The 21,549-nt window shown below is 37.1% G+C and overlaps 1 protein-coding gene across 1 annotated transcript in view; it reads right to left on the reverse strand.

The window, feature by feature from the left end:
* Positions 1 to 5,948: 5,948 nt before the first annotated feature.
* The window catches only part of PRPF4B (pre-mRNA processing factor 4B), a 54,711-nt gene continuing 39,110 nt past the window's right edge, over positions 5,949 to 21,549 (reverse strand). Inside the window, exons 7-15 of the mRNA XM_006870547.1 lie at positions 17,519 to 17,592; positions 16,175 to 16,265; positions 15,292 to 15,439; positions 13,969 to 14,106; positions 13,277 to 13,430; positions 10,580 to 10,694; positions 9,897 to 10,048; positions 8,532 to 8,618; positions 5,949 to 7,437 (exon numbers count right to left, since the gene is read on the reverse strand). Coding sequence (XP_006870609.1) covers positions 7,234 to 7,437; positions 8,532 to 8,618; positions 9,897 to 10,048; positions 10,580 to 10,694; positions 13,277 to 13,430; positions 13,969 to 14,106; positions 15,292 to 15,439; positions 16,175 to 16,265; positions 17,519 to 17,592 — 1,163 coding nt within the window. The 3' untranslated portion in view covers positions 5,949 to 7,233. The remainder of the gene's footprint in view (positions 7,438 to 8,531; positions 8,619 to 9,896; positions 10,049 to 10,579; positions 10,695 to 13,276; positions 13,431 to 13,968; positions 14,107 to 15,291; positions 15,440 to 16,174; positions 16,266 to 17,518; positions 17,593 to 21,549) is intronic.

The following is a 21,549-nucleotide window of genomic DNA, read 5'->3' on the forward strand; positions in this document are numbered from 1 at the left end:
TAAACCTCTAGGGTTTCCGAGGTTATAAATCTTTATGGGAGCAGAAAACTTCATCTTTCTCTTGCAGAATGCCCGGTTAGCAGCCCAGTGTTTATTCTGCAGCACCACACCAGGGCTCGTTTTTGGTAGAACTTGTATAGAAGTTGCATTATTTCTTTACATTTTTGAAAGACACCCAAGCAGATTCAGAATGCTCAGAGACTATCAAGCAGGATAAATACTAAGAGTTCAGCTAAGCCTATCATGCTCAAACTGCAGAAAATCAAACCCAAAAGCCAAATCCACTAGGAGCAGTGTTTCAAAATAGTCACTACCCCCTCTTCCTAACAAATCCCACAAAGATCTTATCTTCAATGAGAACCTGGTGGGACTCTGGGAGGTAAAGTGTAGAGCTTCTCCCAAGACTGGGGCAGAATAAGAGACTAGGGTTATTCTTGCTTTAAGCTATGCAAGCTCAGAGTCCAGTACTTAGTCCGTCTGCTACTCTTAGTGTAGTCCTCCTACCTTTCTATACCCTCTATGCAGTACAGTGAAGCTTTCTACTTCTGGTACATTGGAGTTTTTGGTATTTGCTTGCATTTCTAGTTTTGGGGGGCCATGACTTGCCCTGTGACCTCAATTCTGTAGGATCAAAAAGCTGATTTTCAGTTTCTAAAATTCTTATTTTAAGAGTGCTGAATTTCAAGATCTTTACATACTAGGTCAGAAATCCAAAATCCTGAACCTTACTCTGGACCAGCACTTTACATCCATTTTCATTTTTACCTTTATCTGCCTAGATTTTATCCCCTCATCTTAATTTGTAAAACCTTCAGGAATTTTATTTACCAAGGTCTCCCAAACTATTGCTTGGCATGTAGTATACGTCTGAATTTACAATCAGTCTCTGCAAGATTCCTTGTGTTCTACATTCCTGGGTTGCGAAATGAATACAGTTTATCTCATAATTACATGGTGATTAAGGGAATGGGGAAAGTGCTTGGCATATAACAAAATCAAAAGAACAAAACACAGCAGGAAAATACAATGACAAGGCGGCTAGGTCTTTCAAGATGAAACTCTTATTAGAGGAATAGCAATTCTTAATACATTGTGACACTTACTTCTTACAAGGTATGTGTCGCCAGGCACTAGGGACATGGTCTGAGGTAACAAAGACAAACTACTTTTCAGCAAGGTTGGGATTGGGAATAGGTGGGGAGCCAGGAAATGTGAAGTGGGGTCATAACTGTCTCTTGGGGAGAGGACTGACTCCTGCACTAGAGAATTGCTTGGATCCTCTCGTGAAATGTGTTGGAAAGTAGGGCAAGAAGTACATTGATTCTTCAGAAAATTACTTTACTGAAAGCCAACCTCCACCATTTCTTTTAAATTTGGCAACATTTATATGCAATTTTTAATAAATTGTCCAGGGAGATTTAGATGAACTGAGCATGCTCATAAATTTCCATTCCATCTTATTTTCTTTTCCATCAAGCAGGTACTACTTAGTTTGCAGTGCTGCCTGCCCTGACCCAATGCGTTCTGCAATGGAGGTGAACTACTTTCTCTTACATGTAACAGAATTTCATTGTCTCATGACTCTTGAAAGTCATATGCACAGAGAGAGATGAACGGGTAGTTTCCCCGTGACAGGCTAAGCAGAAAACGGGAGCCCTATAGAGGCCATTTCCTACCAAGGAAGTCCAAGTGCCAGGACTCTTCCAGACCAGCCATTCTGGAGTGAGTAGCTCCAGCTGGGGTGGTGTAAGTCTACACAGCCAGGGCCTCTTCCCCTCTACCAATCCTGCTTTTGCACAACTTCCCAAATGATTGTTTTATAGCTGGAAACATTTCCATTAAAGAATTAAAGTGGGTAGACAGAGAACAAGAGCCCAATATTTGTCAAGCTTCTCTACTACGAACCAAGTACCAAGTTACCTACATAATTGCAGAAAAGAGAGTTATAGAAACACAATTACAATACACCCTCCAGTGTTCGGCTAGTGCTTTGCAAGTTTTGATGTTTGTAAGGTAAATCAAATCTGTTGTTTCCCAAGGCAGATTCTGCTAAGTAGTGCGGGATATCTCCCCTCAGATCTCCCTGCCTCTGAGGTTCACAAAGCACATCAGTATTTTGTTCACTTTTAAAGTATACTTATTTAACTCAATCTAGCAGTTTCCAATTATGTTTGAGCACAAAATGCTTTTTCAAAGCACACTTACTAACTTCAGTGAAACTCTGAGAAACAGGTAAATTTTTAATAAAATATTCTTAACTGCATAACACTGGTGTAGCAAGCTTCACAAGACATCGTTTAAATGGACAGTTGGCTAAAGACAACAATTGCTTAATTTTATGAGTTTTAGCAGTTTCTACAATATATTTCTTCCAAAGCATTCCCATGCCCCCTACTTACATGCCAGTATTGCTTGAAGCCACACAATCCGTTTCCTTGCTGATTAGGGTTAGACTTTGAGTATCCAAGATCTGAAAAGAATTCAGTATTCAATCTCTTAAGGATTTTCTTCTAAAAGTTCCTTCATGAGCTCTACTTTGAAGGGCCACCATGTGTGAGTTGTTCTCAAGTCTCTCTCAGTAGATCACCCTTCCCAATGTCTTAAATTATAGATGAGTCGTTAGGAAGCCAAATATTTTCTCACTTTAACTTTTTTTCAGGTTTATTTTCTTTTTTTAAGTGAAACTTAATTTTCAGTAAAAATATGCACATCAAAATGTTTAATTTAGCATTTCTACATAAATTGCTCAGCAACATTGGCTACTGTCTTCTCACAGTGCCAACATTATCATGGTTGCTTCACTCCCATGAATTTCGACTGGCTGCCTCCTAAGCTTCTCATCTAACAGTAAAACTAAGTGTAAAATAAACTCCAGCAAAGGAAACATCCGGAGACAGTATGGTACTGAGAGGCATATTTTATTGACTTTACCAGTATGCTGATTGGGAAAACATGCTGTTAAAATGCAAGGTACAATTGACACCACCAACAATTAGGATCAAAGATCAGCTTCCATATCTTGACCACTAAATGGAAAGGTTCTTCAGAAGAGTCCCTTACCCTACATATAGAAGAAGAAAAATTAAGACAAAGATGCCACAGTGGTATCTATCAAAATAACTACAAAGCATTTTAAGTAGTATACATATCATTGACATGTAAAAAACCACAAATGAATCTGTTTGTGAACATTTCTATAGATAGAGCATTCCATCTAGGAGGAGTAATGATAAAATCCATGTTGAATATATGCTGGAAACTAAGGTACTATGAGAAGAAATAAACATTTATGAAGCCCATTTCTAATGATATCTTTATAACTGAAGGAGGGAATTACAAATTAGACTGTCCGGCAACTCCCCTTTGCCCCTGGACCCAATCGCCAACATTTAAAATGGCATTCTTAACTGCACAGTTTATCTTATTAAAAGGATGCCTTTATTTCACTTCGGGGATACTATTTCTACCTACACAGCTACAATTCTGCTTACAAATGGTGACAAAGTATTGGTGAAGCACAGCAGGAAGAATTCAAGCCAACCTGAGACCATGACATTTCACTACTTATGTCACATACCATAAAAACTGTATCTGTCTGTGTCTATTGTCAAAATACCCTGTGTGTTTTATTAGGAAAAAGGTGTTAATTACAATGGTAAATTAGATAGAACTTATTTTAAAAAACAATTATTTTGAGAAAGAAGCAGAGTGAAATGAGATAGCCACTGCAAGTGAAGAAACAGGAAGTTACTAATTAAGGATTTAAAGGTGGAAACAAATACAGATAGGGATGTTCCCCCTCAAAACTTGACAATACCAATCTAATTTCTGAGAACCTGTGAGAATAAAGTCTTGAAAACAAAGTGCTGTAACTGTAAACGTATGCTGACTTCAACTATTCCCCTAACTGCAGGATACAAGACACTTTGGGGGGCTCTGTACTTAAGACTTTTATGAACCCTCACGCCCAAGAGTCACTTTATATATACAAGGGGGTTTCAAATCATTTGTGGAAAAAATCCATTATCTTTCAATCCCAAATTCCTACAATGTTTTGAAGACCCCTCAGATAAGCTTTGCCAAAAATGTAGTAAAACCGAAACTTCATGGCATACTTGCTGAAAACTATATAGCTACTCTGAAATATGAATGCAGAAATTACACATTCTAATAGAATGATGAGCAGTCTACAAGGTTCTTTTCACACAAATAAACCCAGGGATGCTCCATTTAGGAAGACCGAACACCCACACACCATCACCTTTCTCACCTCTCTTAGGGAAAACTGACAGTGGCTCTGGGTACTGGGTCCATGCTAAGGCCATAACTGAGGCAACGATTTAAAGTGTCCCTAAAGGGTTAGTCCAGAAGGGAAGAGACCTGACTGACGTGGAAGGCTACTCTTAGATGATGCTATTTTGGCAGTAGTTGCTTAGATCTTAAAACCACCTTCAACAGCTATGTGTTACATGGGATCTCACCATCCAAAGGTAAATTTGACCACTACTTTCTTTTTTAGGGAAGGTGGGAGAGGCAAGGAAGCATGATAAACAAGCACTTTACAAATGAACACCACAAAAGCACTACTACTCTAAGTACCAAACATTAATGAAACCCAAATCATAATGCTGAAAATGAAAAAAAATTAAGACAAAAATTAAATGGAGCTCTTTTTATTTTTTTAATCTTTTATAGGACAGAAACCTTAGCTCATGTCTTCTGGTTGTCATCATCTTCCACTGAGCTGCACCTAAAACACAAAGAACAAGTAACAAGCAACTTTGTTTTTTAAAGAATATGTAATAGTTTTGAAGGCTTAAGACGAACTGTTTCTAGCGGAAGTTAAATTACTTAATAATTATATACAATGAAGCCATGGAATCACCAGAAGCATCACAACGTAACTATGACTTCATATGACAATAATTCTAACAGGCTCCAATGTGCAGCAGGGTAATCTCCAATAAATAACGGTGGGAAATCACTGCTCATTTCATTCAGGTGGGAAAGCTGCACTCGTGATGCCTTATATTTATTTTAGTAAGTCTAAACCATGAGGAGACAGGCTGCAGGTTCATAGGTGGCACATTATCTCATCTATCACCTTCCTGGCTGTAGTTCATTTCATGTCTTTAAATGGAGCAAAACCCACCAGAAGAATGCTGCTATTCTGATTTCCACTCTTGAATGCACCAAAATGTGCAAGCTTGTTGTAATTAGGTGCCTGGGTGAATAAAAAAATCCCATTTACAATTTAAAAATATGATTAAGTGCCTGGGTAAATAATAATAATAAAAAAAATCCCATTTATGATTTAAAAATACGATTTAAGACCCCTGAAGTCTGAGTATTTTCCACATTCCTCAGGGAGACAAGGCAAGCACTAATTTTATGGAAAGATCATAAAAACGTTTGAAAATCTCTTCTACCATGTTATACGAATTCCTTTGTGTGGCAAAACCAAGCTGATTTACATGATTTTGTTTAAACTGTAGCTAAATGTTTATCTACACATGCTGTCAGAAATAACCTTGTAAAGAAGGTGAAGCTGGTGTCTCAGCAAATCAGACCCTGGAGAAGGCGTTGCATGGCCTGTGCCCCGTTTTCCTTTTTCTCTTTCCGCACCATCAAAAGGAAAAGTGAGAAAATAGCAGAAACATTAGTTAAATCCTGACTTATACCCCATAACCTACAGGAATAATCTCACTACACTGAAAGCTGACAATATTTGCAGGACTTTTTTTGATGAGATAATTAAGATTATAATTAATAAAATGATCAATTTTTCACTAGGTTCATATTTTTAACAAATAATACTTGCAGTCATTAACAAATAATACTTTCAGTCAGAGACTTAAAAGAAAAAATGGAAGGTTGCTTTTAACTATTTATGGTTTACCTGACTTACCAGCACTGAAGACAAAAACTTTTAAAAATGGCTACAAATGCCTTGTTCACAAAAGCCTTTATTATCTAATGATGCTGAAAACATACAGAAATCTGCATGGTCCACTTTACATGCAGTAGAACAATCTTCACTTTACAGGAAGTGAGTGCCAGCTGTTTTATGCAACAGACAACACCTTAAAGTCACATTCTTAAAGAAAAGCTTCATTTACAAAAGAAATAAAAGGTAAAGAAGCAATTACCGCTTTTAAAAAGCAGCTGCTTTGTTCAAGAGTGGAAGGGTTATGCCTGTATTGAAAGACAACATGATCACAAATAATGAAAACAATGAACAAATGAAAAACACTTTTACCATAAAGCAGTACACTTTCAAATGACATACAAATATTAAAAATTTCATTATGTTGTCTAAGCTTTAAATATGAGGGCTTTCAGAAGTAGGCCTCAACATTTCTCATAAGTAAATGAAAGCTAAGCATCGTTTCTATGTCACTAAGAACTGTATCTAACAAAATGTCTATAAAGTCTATAGCAAGTTGATTTAAAAAAATTAAAGTTAATAAACAGTACACTGAAGGCGCTCTATCCATCAAGAGCTTACTCTTCAAATTTTAAATGTGATGAACAACAGAAATTTTAACTATGCCACAGTTTCAATGCCAAAAAATAAAACAAGATCAGTTATCACAACATGCAGGGAATTCTGCCACAAAGCTAATATCTCTCATTTGTCCATTTTTCCAGTAAAATAACATTGTAAAACACCAATGACGTTGATGGTTTAGCTTACCTTCAGTGTACTGAATGTTGTACACAACCTGCTTTAAAAGAGGAGACCATTCCCGCAGGCAGGCTCAAGAAGGAACAGGCCCCTTTCGGCACTGACTACACCAAGGGCATGCTGCTGTGGCCTGCACACACACACCTAGGGAAACGTGAATATAAACAGCATTTATGCTGGCCATTGTATCTGAAGACCAAATTGAAGCCAAGTCTGCTAAAAACAAATCAACCGCCCAGTATTTCTACTCATTTTATAACAGATGCTTTGTCTTTATGTGAACTGCAGTCATGTACATTAGCACTGTAACTGTGTGCAGTCTTGGCAATTAAAACACTTCTACAGTGAGATTTCACATAAGACACAAAACAGATTAACTAACATTTCTAAAAGAAATATCACCCTTGGTGTTAATTCAAATATATCATGCTTCCTCAAATTTGCTGGAGAAATATTTATAAGTTTATATACATTAATAAACTGCTGTGAAATTTCTTCAGTCTTTGTATTTAATTACTCAAACCCTTAGAGCTTCTTCATCACGTTTAAATTTTTTCCTGGATGAAGGCATGCTGTAGGGCCTGGTTGATGCTAATCCTTTTTGCTGGGTCCAACATTAGGATCTGGTCCAACAAGTCCTTTAACTGGTGCACTTTTTTACGTTGGTCTTCAGGAAGTCGCTGGCACCCAATCAAATCAGCCAACAGGTCCTTAGTTGGATTAATGGTGCTCATGACAGTAACTTTCTCCTAAAAATAATTTTTTAAATTCTTATATCTAAGATATCAAACATACAGAAACTCAAACTCATGACTTTTGTTTGTACTACTATTAAGCCTTTACATGGTTTTCTGTGCCTTCTATGTCTTTTCAAGCAGCAGGGAAAAGACTTAAGTCAATCCTGTTAGCTTTGATCATTTTTAAAAAGATTATTTTGTAAGTGAAGATAAAGCATACATCAATTCAATAATTTTTAGGATTTTTTTTTGTTTTAAAGATCATAATTCTATAACCTATATCAATGATAACACAAAAGAATTCCATGAACCCCCAAAAATGTAGTTAAAGCAATAAAAACTGAAATTACTAACAGCCACTTGCTATTTGAACTGTACTTTCTCTATTCTCAATGAGATCGTCTAGTTAAGACGAAAACATGTACAGGAACAATACACCTATGTAGTGATTTGCCATGGAGTCGATTCTGACTCATAGTGACCCTGTGTAGGGTTTCCAGGGCTGTAAATCTTTATGGGAGCAGAAATCCTCATCTTTCTCCCACGGAACGGCTGGTAGTTTCAAACTGGTGACCGTGAGATTAGCAGTCTGACTCGTAACCACTACGCTATCTATCAGTCAACACTTTGGTATGTACTGACTGACAAAGCGAAGGAGCCAAAAACAATGGTCAAAGCACAGAGGTCTTTATTTCATCATGGAGATTTATAAAAGGCTCATACAGAATAAAGCTATTTCAGATAAGGCTTGAAGAAGGTTTTATAAAAAAGCACTATAGCAGGGAGGTCTGTGAGCAAAAGCACAAAGGCCTAAAATAGCACAGAACGATGGGCTTTATGACGTACAGTAAGGAAAACTATTGAATTCCTACCATGGAACACATATTCTGAAAACAAATATTATCTTGTAGGGAATAAGAAGCTAATAAGGGTTCTTCAACAGAGAGAATAACAAAAGGTCACTCTGGTGACCTTCTGGCACAGAAGATCAGACCAAGAAAGTGATCCCAAGGACAGATGACAGGACCTAGATATTATTTGTAATAAAACCTTCACTATACTATAGAAGCACTAATAATAACATGGTACACAATTACAACACTTACCCTCTCTGTTACTTTATCAACTTCTATGTACATGAAGTTGAGATTTTGATCAAAATGTTGGTCTTTGAATACGCCTTTCCGAATCATCTAAGAGAGAAAAAAAAAAATCTTGGGTTTTGAGCAACTATGAAACAATCTAGCTGTAATAATTCAATATAATAACATGTCATACAAATTACATATGTAGTCTCTCTCTCTCTTGGATTGTTTTCTCATTTGGAAATGATCTCAGATTCCCTTGCTCTGAGTTTATGAACATTTTGAAAATGCAAATACAAATTGTGCCTTAATTGCTTAGCATGAAAGTCTATTTTCTCAGGCAATGACTTAATCTATTTAGCATATCAAGTTATAGTTTCATTACTCAAAATTAAGGATTCAATTAAGATTTAAAATAATTTTCTTTTTTAGATAGCGAAGATACTATGACAAATTTGGAGTCTTGTGGCAGTTAGAAAACCAAGTGAAATTTTGAAAATCATGCTCTAAGAGCTCTAACATGATACAAGTTAGAACAACATAGCTAGTTTCTGGTGTAATGTTATATAAGTTTGACATAATAAAACTTGAAAGGGACCTAAAATCCATAATGATTCTGACCTATATAAGGGAGAAAAATCTGTAATCTCTCAGAACATCAGCAAATAAACTGAAATCTTAAAATTCTAAGGTTTTTCTTCAGACATGAAGATCTTCATACTCAACACACAGAAACTGATAACTACAGTGAAGCATTAAAGGTGAATTTCTTAGGAGGTATGAACAGAATTTTCTCACCATCTTCCCTTTCCAAATAATCTCCAATTTTTAATAAACTGATTGCTGTCAAGTTCTTCATTCTGACCCCTATGCACTTCCTAACATTTAACTAACCTGAGCTGCATCTTCTTGATTCTCTCAGGCATTTTTGTTACTCTTACCAATAAAGGTATAACTCCCAAGAATACTGCTGCTTCTCTGCCCATCAGTGAAGGACAATAAATGCAACAAGGACAGAGATATAAAAAAGTCATATATGTATAAGATGTTTAGCAGATGGATGCTAGCCAATTCTTTCCTAAACCATAGGGCCCTATCCTCCTGCTTAATGTAAGCAGGTATTAAAGAAAAGCAGAAAGACAGACTTCAGGGGGAAAAACTAAAGACTTTTGAAAAAGAAAAAAAGGAGTTCTCTTTAGCTAGTCTCTTAGCTCTTGACTGATTATAATCATTAATTTAAAGATCAAAACTGAGCCAGGAGCTAAGGAACGAAAGTTGCCTATCTGAAAGATTTTTGTTTAATAGAACACAAAGTTATCAGTAGTCCACCAGACTAAAAAAAAATCCTAAAACCATGGAAAAGAAAAGCTTGTGCTAATGGCCTACCTTATTTGGCATTTTTCCTTTGAGATCCATGGCGAGCTTCAACATATGGTTATTGGTTTTGCCAGGAAATAAAATTTTTCCAGTATAAAGTTCATATAAGGTACAACCTACAGACCACATATCTATACCATAGTCATAGCTTTTACCTATAACTGAAAACAAAATAAAGTTTTAATATATGAGAATAATCACTATTTTTATTTTCATTAATGGGGACAGCACAGACTATAATTACAATCTTAATACCTCAGAGCGTGACAACTAGTTTCCTGGCCTTCCCACTAAGTCCTAAACAATGGGGCAAAAATAAGAAAATGGGCGTCTCTCCTTTTATCTCCTTTGGGGGAGGTGCTAATCAGCCTCAACAAAGGTATAAGGAAGAGAAAAACAAAGGTCCCATATAATTCACAAATTAGATGATCAGACCTTGAATAATCAAGAGTAGTCTTCTAAAGCCGAAGATTTTCCACAATTGCTTTGCTACTCTTGCCCGACATGATCAAGACTCCTGTCACAACTACCATCATTCCAACTGAGGAGGATGAACTTGTTAGGGTTCCCTTCCTCATAAATGAACTCGTGCACAGCTGCTGAAGTGTGATGGAAAACAGAACTTAGAAACTAGACACACTGTCTTTACAGCAGATGATGGCCCAGACCAATCAACACTTTAAGACACTTACTGATTTCAGGAGCACGATAAAATCTACTGACAAGATACGGCGTGATGTCATTATCTGCAACATGTGAAGCTGACCCAAAATCACAAAGCTTTAGAATAGTTTTTGATTCATTAACCTGCAAAACAAATTCATTTTCAAGGAAATTTAAACATATAAATGAAAACAAATAAACAGAACTGGCTATGAGAAGTTCCATGAATTCCAATACTGTGAACAGTCACACATTTTAACATTCCTTTTTCTATTTGTATTTTATGTCAATTTTCTAATAAAAAAAAAGTTAAATATTTGATTACAAGGAGTGAAAAAACAAGCCTCTTCTCTGAGGAAATCTGGGGCAAACCAAATTCATTTAATTTGAACAAACAATACTAAAAAGGATTAGCAGTGAGAGAAATATCTCGTTGAAAGTCTCTTCTAAAAATCCCCAGAATACCTAATTAAAGACAAGTTATTATTTAAAAGAACATGAAGATAGTCAATAAATGAGATCAACTTTCAGTTGCCCAAATTTACGAAGGCAATGAAAGCAGAAAGATGATTCCACAATTAAATTCTGACAAAAACAATCTCTTATTTGAAGTTGCTAAACCATCCCAAATTTAGCAATCATGTCACACTAAAAAAAAAAATTAAATCCTTTTAATATAACACAAGTGTTAGTCCAGAAACTGTGAAATATATTTGGTTACATTGACAACCATGATCTCTGTATTAGTTATTTGTTCTCCTTTCCTTTGTAATACACCCACACATACAAGGACAGTGACATCTGCTGAGAAAGGGTAGAGGTGGTCCCTTAACTGCTGTCACTCACGAGTCAGAGTTTGTTTAGGGCTAACAAGAGAAGACAGTTCATACTCCAGAGTCCCTTCCTTCCTTCAAAAGAGGCACAAACAAATTCTGAGTTGGAACTTGAACTGGGCTTACTGTTTCCATCCCAAAGAAATATATTACTTTCAATAAACCCTAACACACTTTCTATTAGGATACCATGAAACTTGAAAGTGTTACACATTGGCCACTGATCTACTAACAGATGATATCCATAGAACTTGGCTAGCAACAGAACCAAATATACATATATATTTTTTTTTTTTTTCCTCCAAATATATTTTTAAGCAACTTATCAACAACTATTCTTAGGGGATCAGAATGCTGTCTTAAAATGGAAGGGTGCAGTTTCAATACGCAGAGAGAAGTAAAAAACATTTAAAAATTAGAATACCAAATATATTTTTAACCAATATATCAACAACTATTCTTAGGGGATCAGAATGCCTTAAAAAACAGTAATCTGTCAATAGTCAGATGCACTTTAATTTGTTACATAAACGTCTCTTCCCTCCATGATACATGTGGAACTTCTACCACAGTGATGACTCCAATTATGGGCTAAATGTTTTGGATTTTCATTAATAAGCACCAGTTTCACATAGTAGCATGTCAATTTCTTTCTTGCTCAGGAAGAAAAACATGTCATTTCTGAAATCCGCGTGAAAACATGTACTAGTTTTTTTTTAAAAAAGAGGCTTAAAACATCAGAGATGTTAAGGTGAACCATGTGAGCTTTACTCGGCAGGGCTGACTCTCTTGCCTCTAACAGAATGCAGCTTATCACAGTTTTCATATCTCAAGGGTTTCTGCTGTAAAGAACGTGCAGCCTTCACAGGTTTTATGTGCACTGTATTTATCTTTTACATTGTTCATTCTTTAATTGCTGCGGGCCCACTATCCCCCCAAGTTACCTTTGGCATACACTACAACATAAACTCAGATGAAATACATTTAGTATCACATTACTAACACAGTAGTCCAGAAGAAATTATTTTTAAGACATACAATAACAAAAAACCCTGAGCTATGTGCTGTATTCTTCATAGAGTCATTATGTAACTTTTATGAGATTACAATATTTATTTTTTTCCAAACTAAATAGTTCACAGTAAGGGTCACCTTACATTCTTAATGGCTATAACGCACCCATTCAAAGAAACCAATTTCCCCAAAGCCGTGAACAGCACAGGATAAATGACGGTATTGGGGCTGGAGTGGGAGATGGGTGCCCACATAAAAGGGCACTTCCATCACTCTACTCTGACAATGTGATAAATGCTTTCAAATGTCCAAAAACAAACACTGTGAAATCTGCAGGTTACTATACCAGAAGCTATTAGTAGAAAAATCAAGACATTAAAAGGGATGTCTTTCAAAACAGTGCCACACCAGTGTTACTATGTTTGGGTCCCCAGAAGCCATGGCTCCTACAGCAATAAATGCAGACAAATAGTTACTCTCAGACGCCTTCAAACTGAATTCCATATATCTACATCTGCTTAAGAGAAGGTACTATTAAATGTCACCATCCTTCTCAATATATAAAAGAATGGTGAACATGGCTTTATTTTAAAACACGTGCACCATACTTTCAGACAGGAACTCTACCATTATTACATGAAATTACTCTTGGGTTTATGAATACTATAACTCCAACAATCAAAGGAAAAAAACACAGACAGTAAGGTATTTCCTCTTTCTTCGTATCAAATTCATGCCGGAATTTAAAAGCAAAAAATGGCAAACTCATTCAGTACTTGTCAATTAGTACAATGAATTACGCTTCTAAGACGTAATTTATAGACAAATCGTATTGTTAAGAGCTATGGGTATAAATGACAATCCAATTCTTTGACTCACCAGGATATTGTCTGGCTTGATATCTGCATGCAGGATATTGCATCTTTTAAGGAGTTTCAATGCCAAGAACAACTGCTGACTATAGGATCTGACGGCTTTAATATGAAGACCAACATCCTTACCATATTTTTTTAGTACCTCTCGTAAATTCATACTTTTAATAGAAAGAGGAAAAAGTGAAATCAGAGATTAGAATGCAATATGTAAATACAAAAAGGTAAAAACATTTTCATTCATAAAGTCAAATCTAAGATGTATTTTTTAATAAAAACATCCTATTCAAGAATCAACCCTCAAAGTTTGATTAGCCTGCACTAAAATGACAGAATATGACATTAATTAGGGAAGATATGCATGGTAAAATCCTTATTTGACTTTAGAATGGGTTGACACTTATTTGAAGGCACAATGAAGCCATTCTGATAAAAACCAAATCAACCTTTGGTCCACACCACTCCCATTTCTTTACATCTTGGCTTAACCTTTCCGTGAGCAACTTAATGCCAGCAGTTGTCTCTGTTGACCTGCAGGTCACATGACAGTAGTTCCGGCACAGAGTATGCGGTTAGTTCCTGTCTGTACACAAATGGATGCCAAGGAGTTCTAACCAAGTTTAAAACAAAAAATAACAACTAGTGCTGCCTACACAAACCCCAAATCTTCAGATTAACATGTAGGTTCTGACATTGTACCTGAGAGGCTCAAACACAAGACAGAGATGCTGTTTGTGATAAAAATGTCTGAAGAGTCGTAAACAATGAAATTTGTCATCAGGGTCAGCATCATTAAGTTTTTTCAAGAACTCCAGTTCCTTTAAGCCAGTCTTCTGCCTGAAATAAAAAGGAAAATTAAGTCAAGACTGAATATATCCAGAATTTAGAAAACTCTGAAAATATACATTTGACAGTACCAGCATTTTGTATATTTACCTGCTGAGGGTAAATATCATTTACATAATACTTGATATTTAGCCAATTTTCATTTTCATGTTATTGTTAAGCGCTGTAGAGTCAGTTCTCATAGTGACCCTTTATAGTGTTTCCAAGGAGCGGCTGATTGAGTTTGAATCGCAAACTTTGCGGGTCAAACTGACCTTTCAGTCCAGTGCTTATCATACAGCACCTCACGTAGCTAAACTCAAAATCATTCAGCAAACATAAAGACTAAATCAGCTTCCTGGTTTGAAATCAATCCTGTACATTGTAATTGAAAATAACAGAAATGGAACCACACTGTATACTATTATCAGTTCCATTAAGACTCTAATGATGGCTGTATTTTATTAATTTCTTATATTTAGATATCCTTTGAAACAGTTTATAATATGCAATAATCTACATTTTAAAGTTAGCATCTAGAATGAGAACCTGGAGCTTTATATTAAGAAAAAAACCATACAACTTTCCAAGCAACAGGTAGCTTAAGACTTCAGTCAAAATCTATAACACTTCGGTCAAGCTGTTCAAAGTCAAAGGTAAGTTGACTTGAACACCAATTCAGTGCATGGCAGACTATGTACTAAAGCACAGGAAGACAGCAATGCCCTATTCTATTAAAGAAAAAGGCAACAAAGAGATACAAATAATATTCATCACTATCTGATGAATAAGTTTAAAATTTTTATAGTCCACTATATACTCAGTGACAGCTAATTAATGGGATCTTTTCATTTCTTACCTCCGCTGTCAGGACAGCCACAGCAACAGATGGCTATAAAACAAGCAGTAGGAGGCATGGACTCTATTGACACTGATGTGTCTAATGTAGTACTTTGCACACAGTAAGTAGTGAAATGAATTAGATACAACCAACCTATGGTTCTGGAACTTTACATATTAACACAGGCCTATAAATAAAAAAAATTCTACATTAAAAAATAACTGCTTTAGTCATTTTATAATCACAACATGTGTTTTGTGCAGATGGTGTTAGACTTAGAAAGGGCATATGAAAACATGTTCATCTGTGAACATCTGTGTTACTAGAGATTCAGCTTATCTGCTCTGGACACATACATGAGCTCGTTGTTTCTGATGATCTTTACAGCCACTTCCTGGTTGGCTCTTGCGTTGTCTCGGGCTCGTACAACATTACTGAATACACCTTGACCTGTGTAGCCGTACACATTGTAACGCTTATCCAGGACTTCACCTATGTTCACACCTGAAACATGAGTTATAAAATAACATCAGGTCACTAAACTACATAATGAGTACATAATTAGGAAGGAGACAGACACTGTGCCGTCACTAAAAAATGTTGTCATATCTGTGAAGTGCTTGGTATCTTAGATACAATGGAGATTCAAAAGATGCCACTGGTCACGTTCCTCTGATGTGGTCAGAAGCTGCCTGCCCACTTCAGATCATTTAGATTCAGATGAGAGTTTCTGCTACTCTGGTGGTACAGTACTTAAAGCACTCGACTGCTAACAGAAAGGTCAGCAGCTCAAACTCACCAGTTCCTCTGTAAAGATTACCTTATTGGGAAGTTCTGCAGTCCTATACCTAAGGGTTGCTATGATTCAGAACAAACTCAACGGCAATGCGTTTGGGTTTTGGTTTTATAAACTACTGATGATCGTCACTGAATGTTTCCAACTGTAGTCCTACATGATAAACATTGCATGAGTGGCTTCTCAGGTCCTTGATATGTAGTTTTTCTTGGTTTCAGATCAAGATGAGCAAGTGATGGGGTCCTTCATTCTAGAGGATTATCTAAAGGCTGAAAAGAACTCTGAGTAGATTTAAGCTGCACATCAAGTCTTTACCTCAGCCTGTGACACTTCTGGGCCCATTCTTTAAAAGGCAACACTGCGGTGTGACTTTTCAACATTCACCAACAATGTGCAGTCTTGTCTAAGAGACTCCCAACTCACACTAAGAAGTGCGCACTTACGATAATAGCCTTCTGCGTCCGTCCAATTGTCCCTGAGGTTGGGATTCTCTTTGAAATCTTTGCCAATGCCAGCAGCCCGAAGACGGGCACTCTGAAATTGAGGAGGAGCATGAGCTAGTTAACAGACTAAGCAATCAAGTATTTAAAGCACTTAACTTTAAAACAAAAATGGGCAAAACCAGTTCTCTATAAATGAAACGTGACTACCAGTCTCTTCTATCAAAATAATGCTCAGGAAAAAAAATTATAAAAATAATCATCAAGTGCTTTTGCAAATACTATTAAAGTAATATAAAATAAGACTTGCACTTAGTTAACAATTCTAAGTTTAGAAAACCAGAGTCCAACTTTCCCCTATCAAGCCTCACCCATTTCTTTCATTGCCTTATCCCTAAAAAGCACCACTTGCTTTCACCCCATAGATGCATAAATACTACCTGCATTTCCTAAGCTTGTGAGGCAAATACAAAATTTAGAACACCTGGCACTTGTGAAGAGCTTTTATTACACACCAACATCCACGGTGATCAGGGGCTTCTTCAACATACAGAAGCAAACATGGAATTCAGGTGCTTTAACTGCTTCAGTCATCATTTCATCCTCTCTTAAACCCATTTATTTTTGGGTTTTCAGTTGCAAAATATAAACAAATGACATATTACTTGCCTCCCCATTTCTCACATGCTCTTACATTTATTATGAAAATAGCCTACAATTCCGAATATGTTTATAGTTTAAGATTTTTCAAGAAACAACACTGATAAATATTGAAGGATAAAACAGCTAAATGATCAAAACTTCTAATTCTACTCCTTATAAAATTCTCTAACTTTTTATTGAATTCTTTTAGGCTCCAAATCCTTGAACTCTTACAATATGGAGGCCAAAACTGGATCCTGTTCTTACTGCAGCCAGGATGATACTGATACCATATCTCACCTACCACTGCTATGTCAACAAGGGTTTGTGAATCCGAAAACAAAACAAAACAAAAACCCTTTTTAGTCATTCAGTGCAGTGTTTATGAAGCTCCCAAACTGTTCTGCTGTACTTATACTAACTTTTTACTTGTTGAAATGACATAATTTCACACATGGAATCTGTTACGTAACTAGTACATTTCCAGATATCCTACACTCAGATTGTCCAAATATTGACATTTACCTTTCTCTCTCAAGATACATGTGTGTGTATGCAAACACATACATGCTTATGATACGTGTGTGCATGTGAACACACGTGTTTATGGTGCATGTGCGAGCACACGCACATACGTTTATGATGTATGTTTTTCTAAACCATCTCCTGTTTAAAAGTTGTGTTTCTGACCAGAAAGCCACCTACATCGAAATACGCAGCAAACATGTCATCAGATTCTGTAAACATATCAGGGGCCAACAGCTTCTTCTGAGACGAACCTTCAAAGAAATTAATATTTGAAAAAAGGGATACAAATTAAACCAAAATTACCAACCAAAAGATGACTATCAGCAATTCAGTCTTTTTTCTTTCACAAGAATTTTTAGCATAAGATAAAATCAACCACTTTTTACTAACAGAATGCATTTTGAAAAATTTTAGGACCTTATATCCATTGTGGGTCAATGCCCAGGCCTGCAAAGTTGATCTGAACCACAAGGTCAGCGGTTCAAGCTCACCAGATGCTCCTCAGAAACCTTAAACAGGGTCACTATAGGTCAGAACCAACTCAAAAGCACTTAATGACAACAATATCAATACTTTAACTATCATTCATTTAAATTAATATGATAAAAGACGTCCTGGTGTGGCACTGTAGCATAAGTACTGGACGGCTAACCACAAAGTCAGCAATTCAAACCCACCAGCAGCTCCTCAGAAATCCCAATAGTTGGAACCAACCCAACAGCATTTAACAACATATATCCAATTGGTGGTATAACCATAAAAGAATGATTTCACGTGATTTTAGCCTTCAGCGTCTGTGATACTGACATCTGCCTTCTGGCTAGTGGAGAGCAATTACTGAACACTCTGCACCATGAAGCACCCTCACATACAACATGCAGACCACACGTAGAGACTACAATGAGATAGTGGGACAATTATTTATGTAAAAATACAGTTTATTTGCATCACACCCAGAGACTCCAAAGTAAGAGAAGTTAATAGAAAACCCGTAATCGCACTGTTGAATTGGAAATATTAGTATGGACGACTCCTGCTCAGAAAAAAGTACAAACTACAGTGGGTAACCCTAAAGAACAAAACTGCCAAGTATAAATGACATCTCCTACTCAATGGGACCAGGTTCCTTGAAGAGATTGCTTTTTGTTTGGGGGCAAGATACACAGAGTATGAGCTTGTGACAGAAGCCTGTAATAACTGCTAGGCTAGAACTGTTGTTGTGAAGTGCCATTGAGTGTTGGTTCCAACCCCTAGCGACCCTCCATAGGGTTTCCAAGGAGCAACTGATGAACTGGAACTGCCGACCTTGCAATTCAAACCGACTTTCAGTCCAGCGCATTCACCCACAGCGCCACACCAGGACTCCCTAAGCTAGAATTGTTGTTGTTAAGTGCTGTCAAGTCGGTTCTAATCCATAGCGACCCTGTATAGGGTTTTCGAGGAGCAGCTGGTGAGCTTGAACTGGTTTGCAGTTCAAATGGCTTTGAAGTCTGGCACATTAACCCACAGCACCACACCAGGACTCCCAGAATAGGAGCTATCAAACTTGGCTGACAGCTTGTTTATGGATGGCCCATGAAGTGAGAATGTTTTTCTCATTTTTAAATATTTGGGATAAAAATCAATAAACTAGCTGCTTTTGCATTATAGCAGTAGAATCTAGCCGTTGGAACAGAGAAAATAAGTGTAAAACATTAACTAAAACATTGACTTAGGATAAGCACTGGACTGCGAACCCCAAGGTTGGCAGCTCGAAACTACCAGCTGTTCCGCGGGAGAAAGATGAAGCTTTCTGCTCCCGTAAAGATTTACAGCCTCACAAACCCTGTGCAGGGTCACTAAGTCAAAACCGATTCCACAGAATTTGGAGTCCTGGTGTGGCATTGTGGGTTGATGTGCAAAACTGCAAAGTCGTTTGAACCACAATGTCAGCGGTTCAAGCTCATCAGCCGCTCCTTGGAAACCCTATAGGGTCGCTATGGGTCAGAACTGACTTGACAGCACTTAACAACAACAACTATCCAAGAGTTTATTTTTAAAGGAGTCCAACAGTGCCTGATGTAGAGCTACAGGATAAGTACAGCACTGTAGACTGCAAAAGTGACAGTTCAAATCCACAAGGTGTTCCTCAGGTTTGCTATGAATTGGAACCACCAACTCAACAGTAGTTAACAACTGTCCCCACCCCACTCCCAACGATAGTTTGAAGTTCAACAACAAAAAAAGACACAATGGATTAATACATATTAATTATATAATGATATATAATCATGATAATCAAAATCTCATAGGTCAACTCTGAAATGTGCCAGGGTACCAACACTATTCTATTCTGAAAACTGAACAACAAAGACAATAATTCAGGATGTTATGTCTTTCCTATACAAACTCCAATTCATAATCAAATGGTAGAAATAATATAGAAGTATAGCTAATCATAAAACAAAGATTAAAGGGGGATAACACTATTTTGGAGCCCTCAACAAAATACTGACATGAACGATTACCAGTGACTGACTGCCTGTTGGTGGGGCTGGGCTGCTCCTATAAAGTTGGCAGCTGAAACCCACTAGCTACTCCTTGGAAACTGTATTGCTGTTAAGTGCCATCAAGTATGTTCCAACCCATAGCCATCCTGTATAAGGTTTCCGAGGAGCAACTGGTGAGTTTGAACCAACAACCTTGTGGTTCAAAGTGACTTTGCAGTCCAGTGCAGAAACTCACAGCGCCACACCAAGACTCCTTATGGTTGGTGGTGGTTATGTGCTGTGGAGTCACTTCTGACTCACAGCAACCCTGTACAAGGTTTTCCAAGGCTGTAAATCTTTATGGGAGCACAAAGCCTCATCTTTCTCCCACGGAATAGCTGGCAGTTTAGAACTACTGACCCTTAAGTTAGCAGCCTGATTCGTAACCACTATGCTACCAGAGCTCCTTACAAGACTCCTTATACAGAGTCACAATTAGTCAGCACCAACTTGACAACACTAAAGAACACAGCTAAATCCATGAGATTAACAGCTGGAGGGCACTATACCAGGGAATGAGTGCAGTTCATACATGCATGGGCTTATTCCAAATAAAACATGTCTCTGCAATTAGTGGGTATCTGCACACAAGTTCTCTCAGTAATACAGGTGTCTTAAATTCCACTAGAGTGCCTTCTAAAAGGGCCAACCAAAAGAACGGCTTCAAAAGCAATCTGCCGGGGCAGTCATATTCAAGGCAGAGAGGTCAGCTCAGAATATTATGAGTTTTTTTCTAGTGCTCCAAAGGGGTAATCTTGGTAGATTTTCGCAAAGGACGCAGGATGATCACAGGGACTTATCAGAAAGTTTAAAGAAACTGACAACTCCAATGGTGATAAACAAAGTCAGGAAAGTTGGTGCTGAGGAAGTTTGAAAGGGAACATGATTTGACTCCTTGGAGGATGTTAACATTGCCTGTTTTTTTTTTAAATATATGTTTTATTGTGGATAGTTTACATGGGAGAATATTAGCTTTACATTCACCATATTGTGTATCATTTCATTGTCAACACTGACATTTTGATTCGGTATAAATCAAAGAGTGTAGAATTCTTCAGGAAAGGGTCTTCAGAATTGTATAGCTGGTTGAGAAAACAATCGCTTCCTTCATTTTTTCAAAAAAAAACTATTTATTGTGAATGGAGTGAACGGTCACAGAAAAGACCAGCAACTTTATATCTAATAAATCACACACTTTGTTTCATCTCAGTGACTGCAATCCCCTCCATGCAACAACAGTTACCCCATTTGCTCCCTGTGGTTGCTGTTTCCATTCCACTCACCTTCCCATCCCCTCTCAAGTTTGTACTTAGGTAAATGCTACCCTTCTTGCATTCTGAATGACTGAATATTCTATGGTGAGTATACCTTACTAGTATTGTTGTTCTCCTTATACTTTTTTATGTTCTAGTTCAATCAAGGTTGCTATGATTTTGTAGCAGTACTTTTTGACATATGCCTGTAGACTGGAAAGGTGTGGTTTATCTATCTAAAAAGAACCAATAGAGGAGAACAAACAAGATGGCAGATCAGGTGGAAGTGCAGTAAAGGAGCTCTGCCAGCAACAACACAGAATACCCGACCAAGCAGGCTCAGGGGATGGTCCCAGAACTCTGAACCACATATAAAGGAATATTTAGAAGGTTGGAAGGCTTATAGCTGGGGGAATTTGTGGCAGAA

The sequence above is a fragment of the Chrysochloris asiatica genome, unplaced genomic scaffold, assembly GCF_000296735.1.
Source record: "Chrysochloris asiatica unplaced genomic scaffold, ChrAsi1.0 scaffold00144, whole genome shotgun sequence".
NCBI classification, from domain to species: Eukaryota; Metazoa; Chordata; class Mammalia; order Afrosoricida; family Chrysochloridae; genus Chrysochloris; species Chrysochloris asiatica.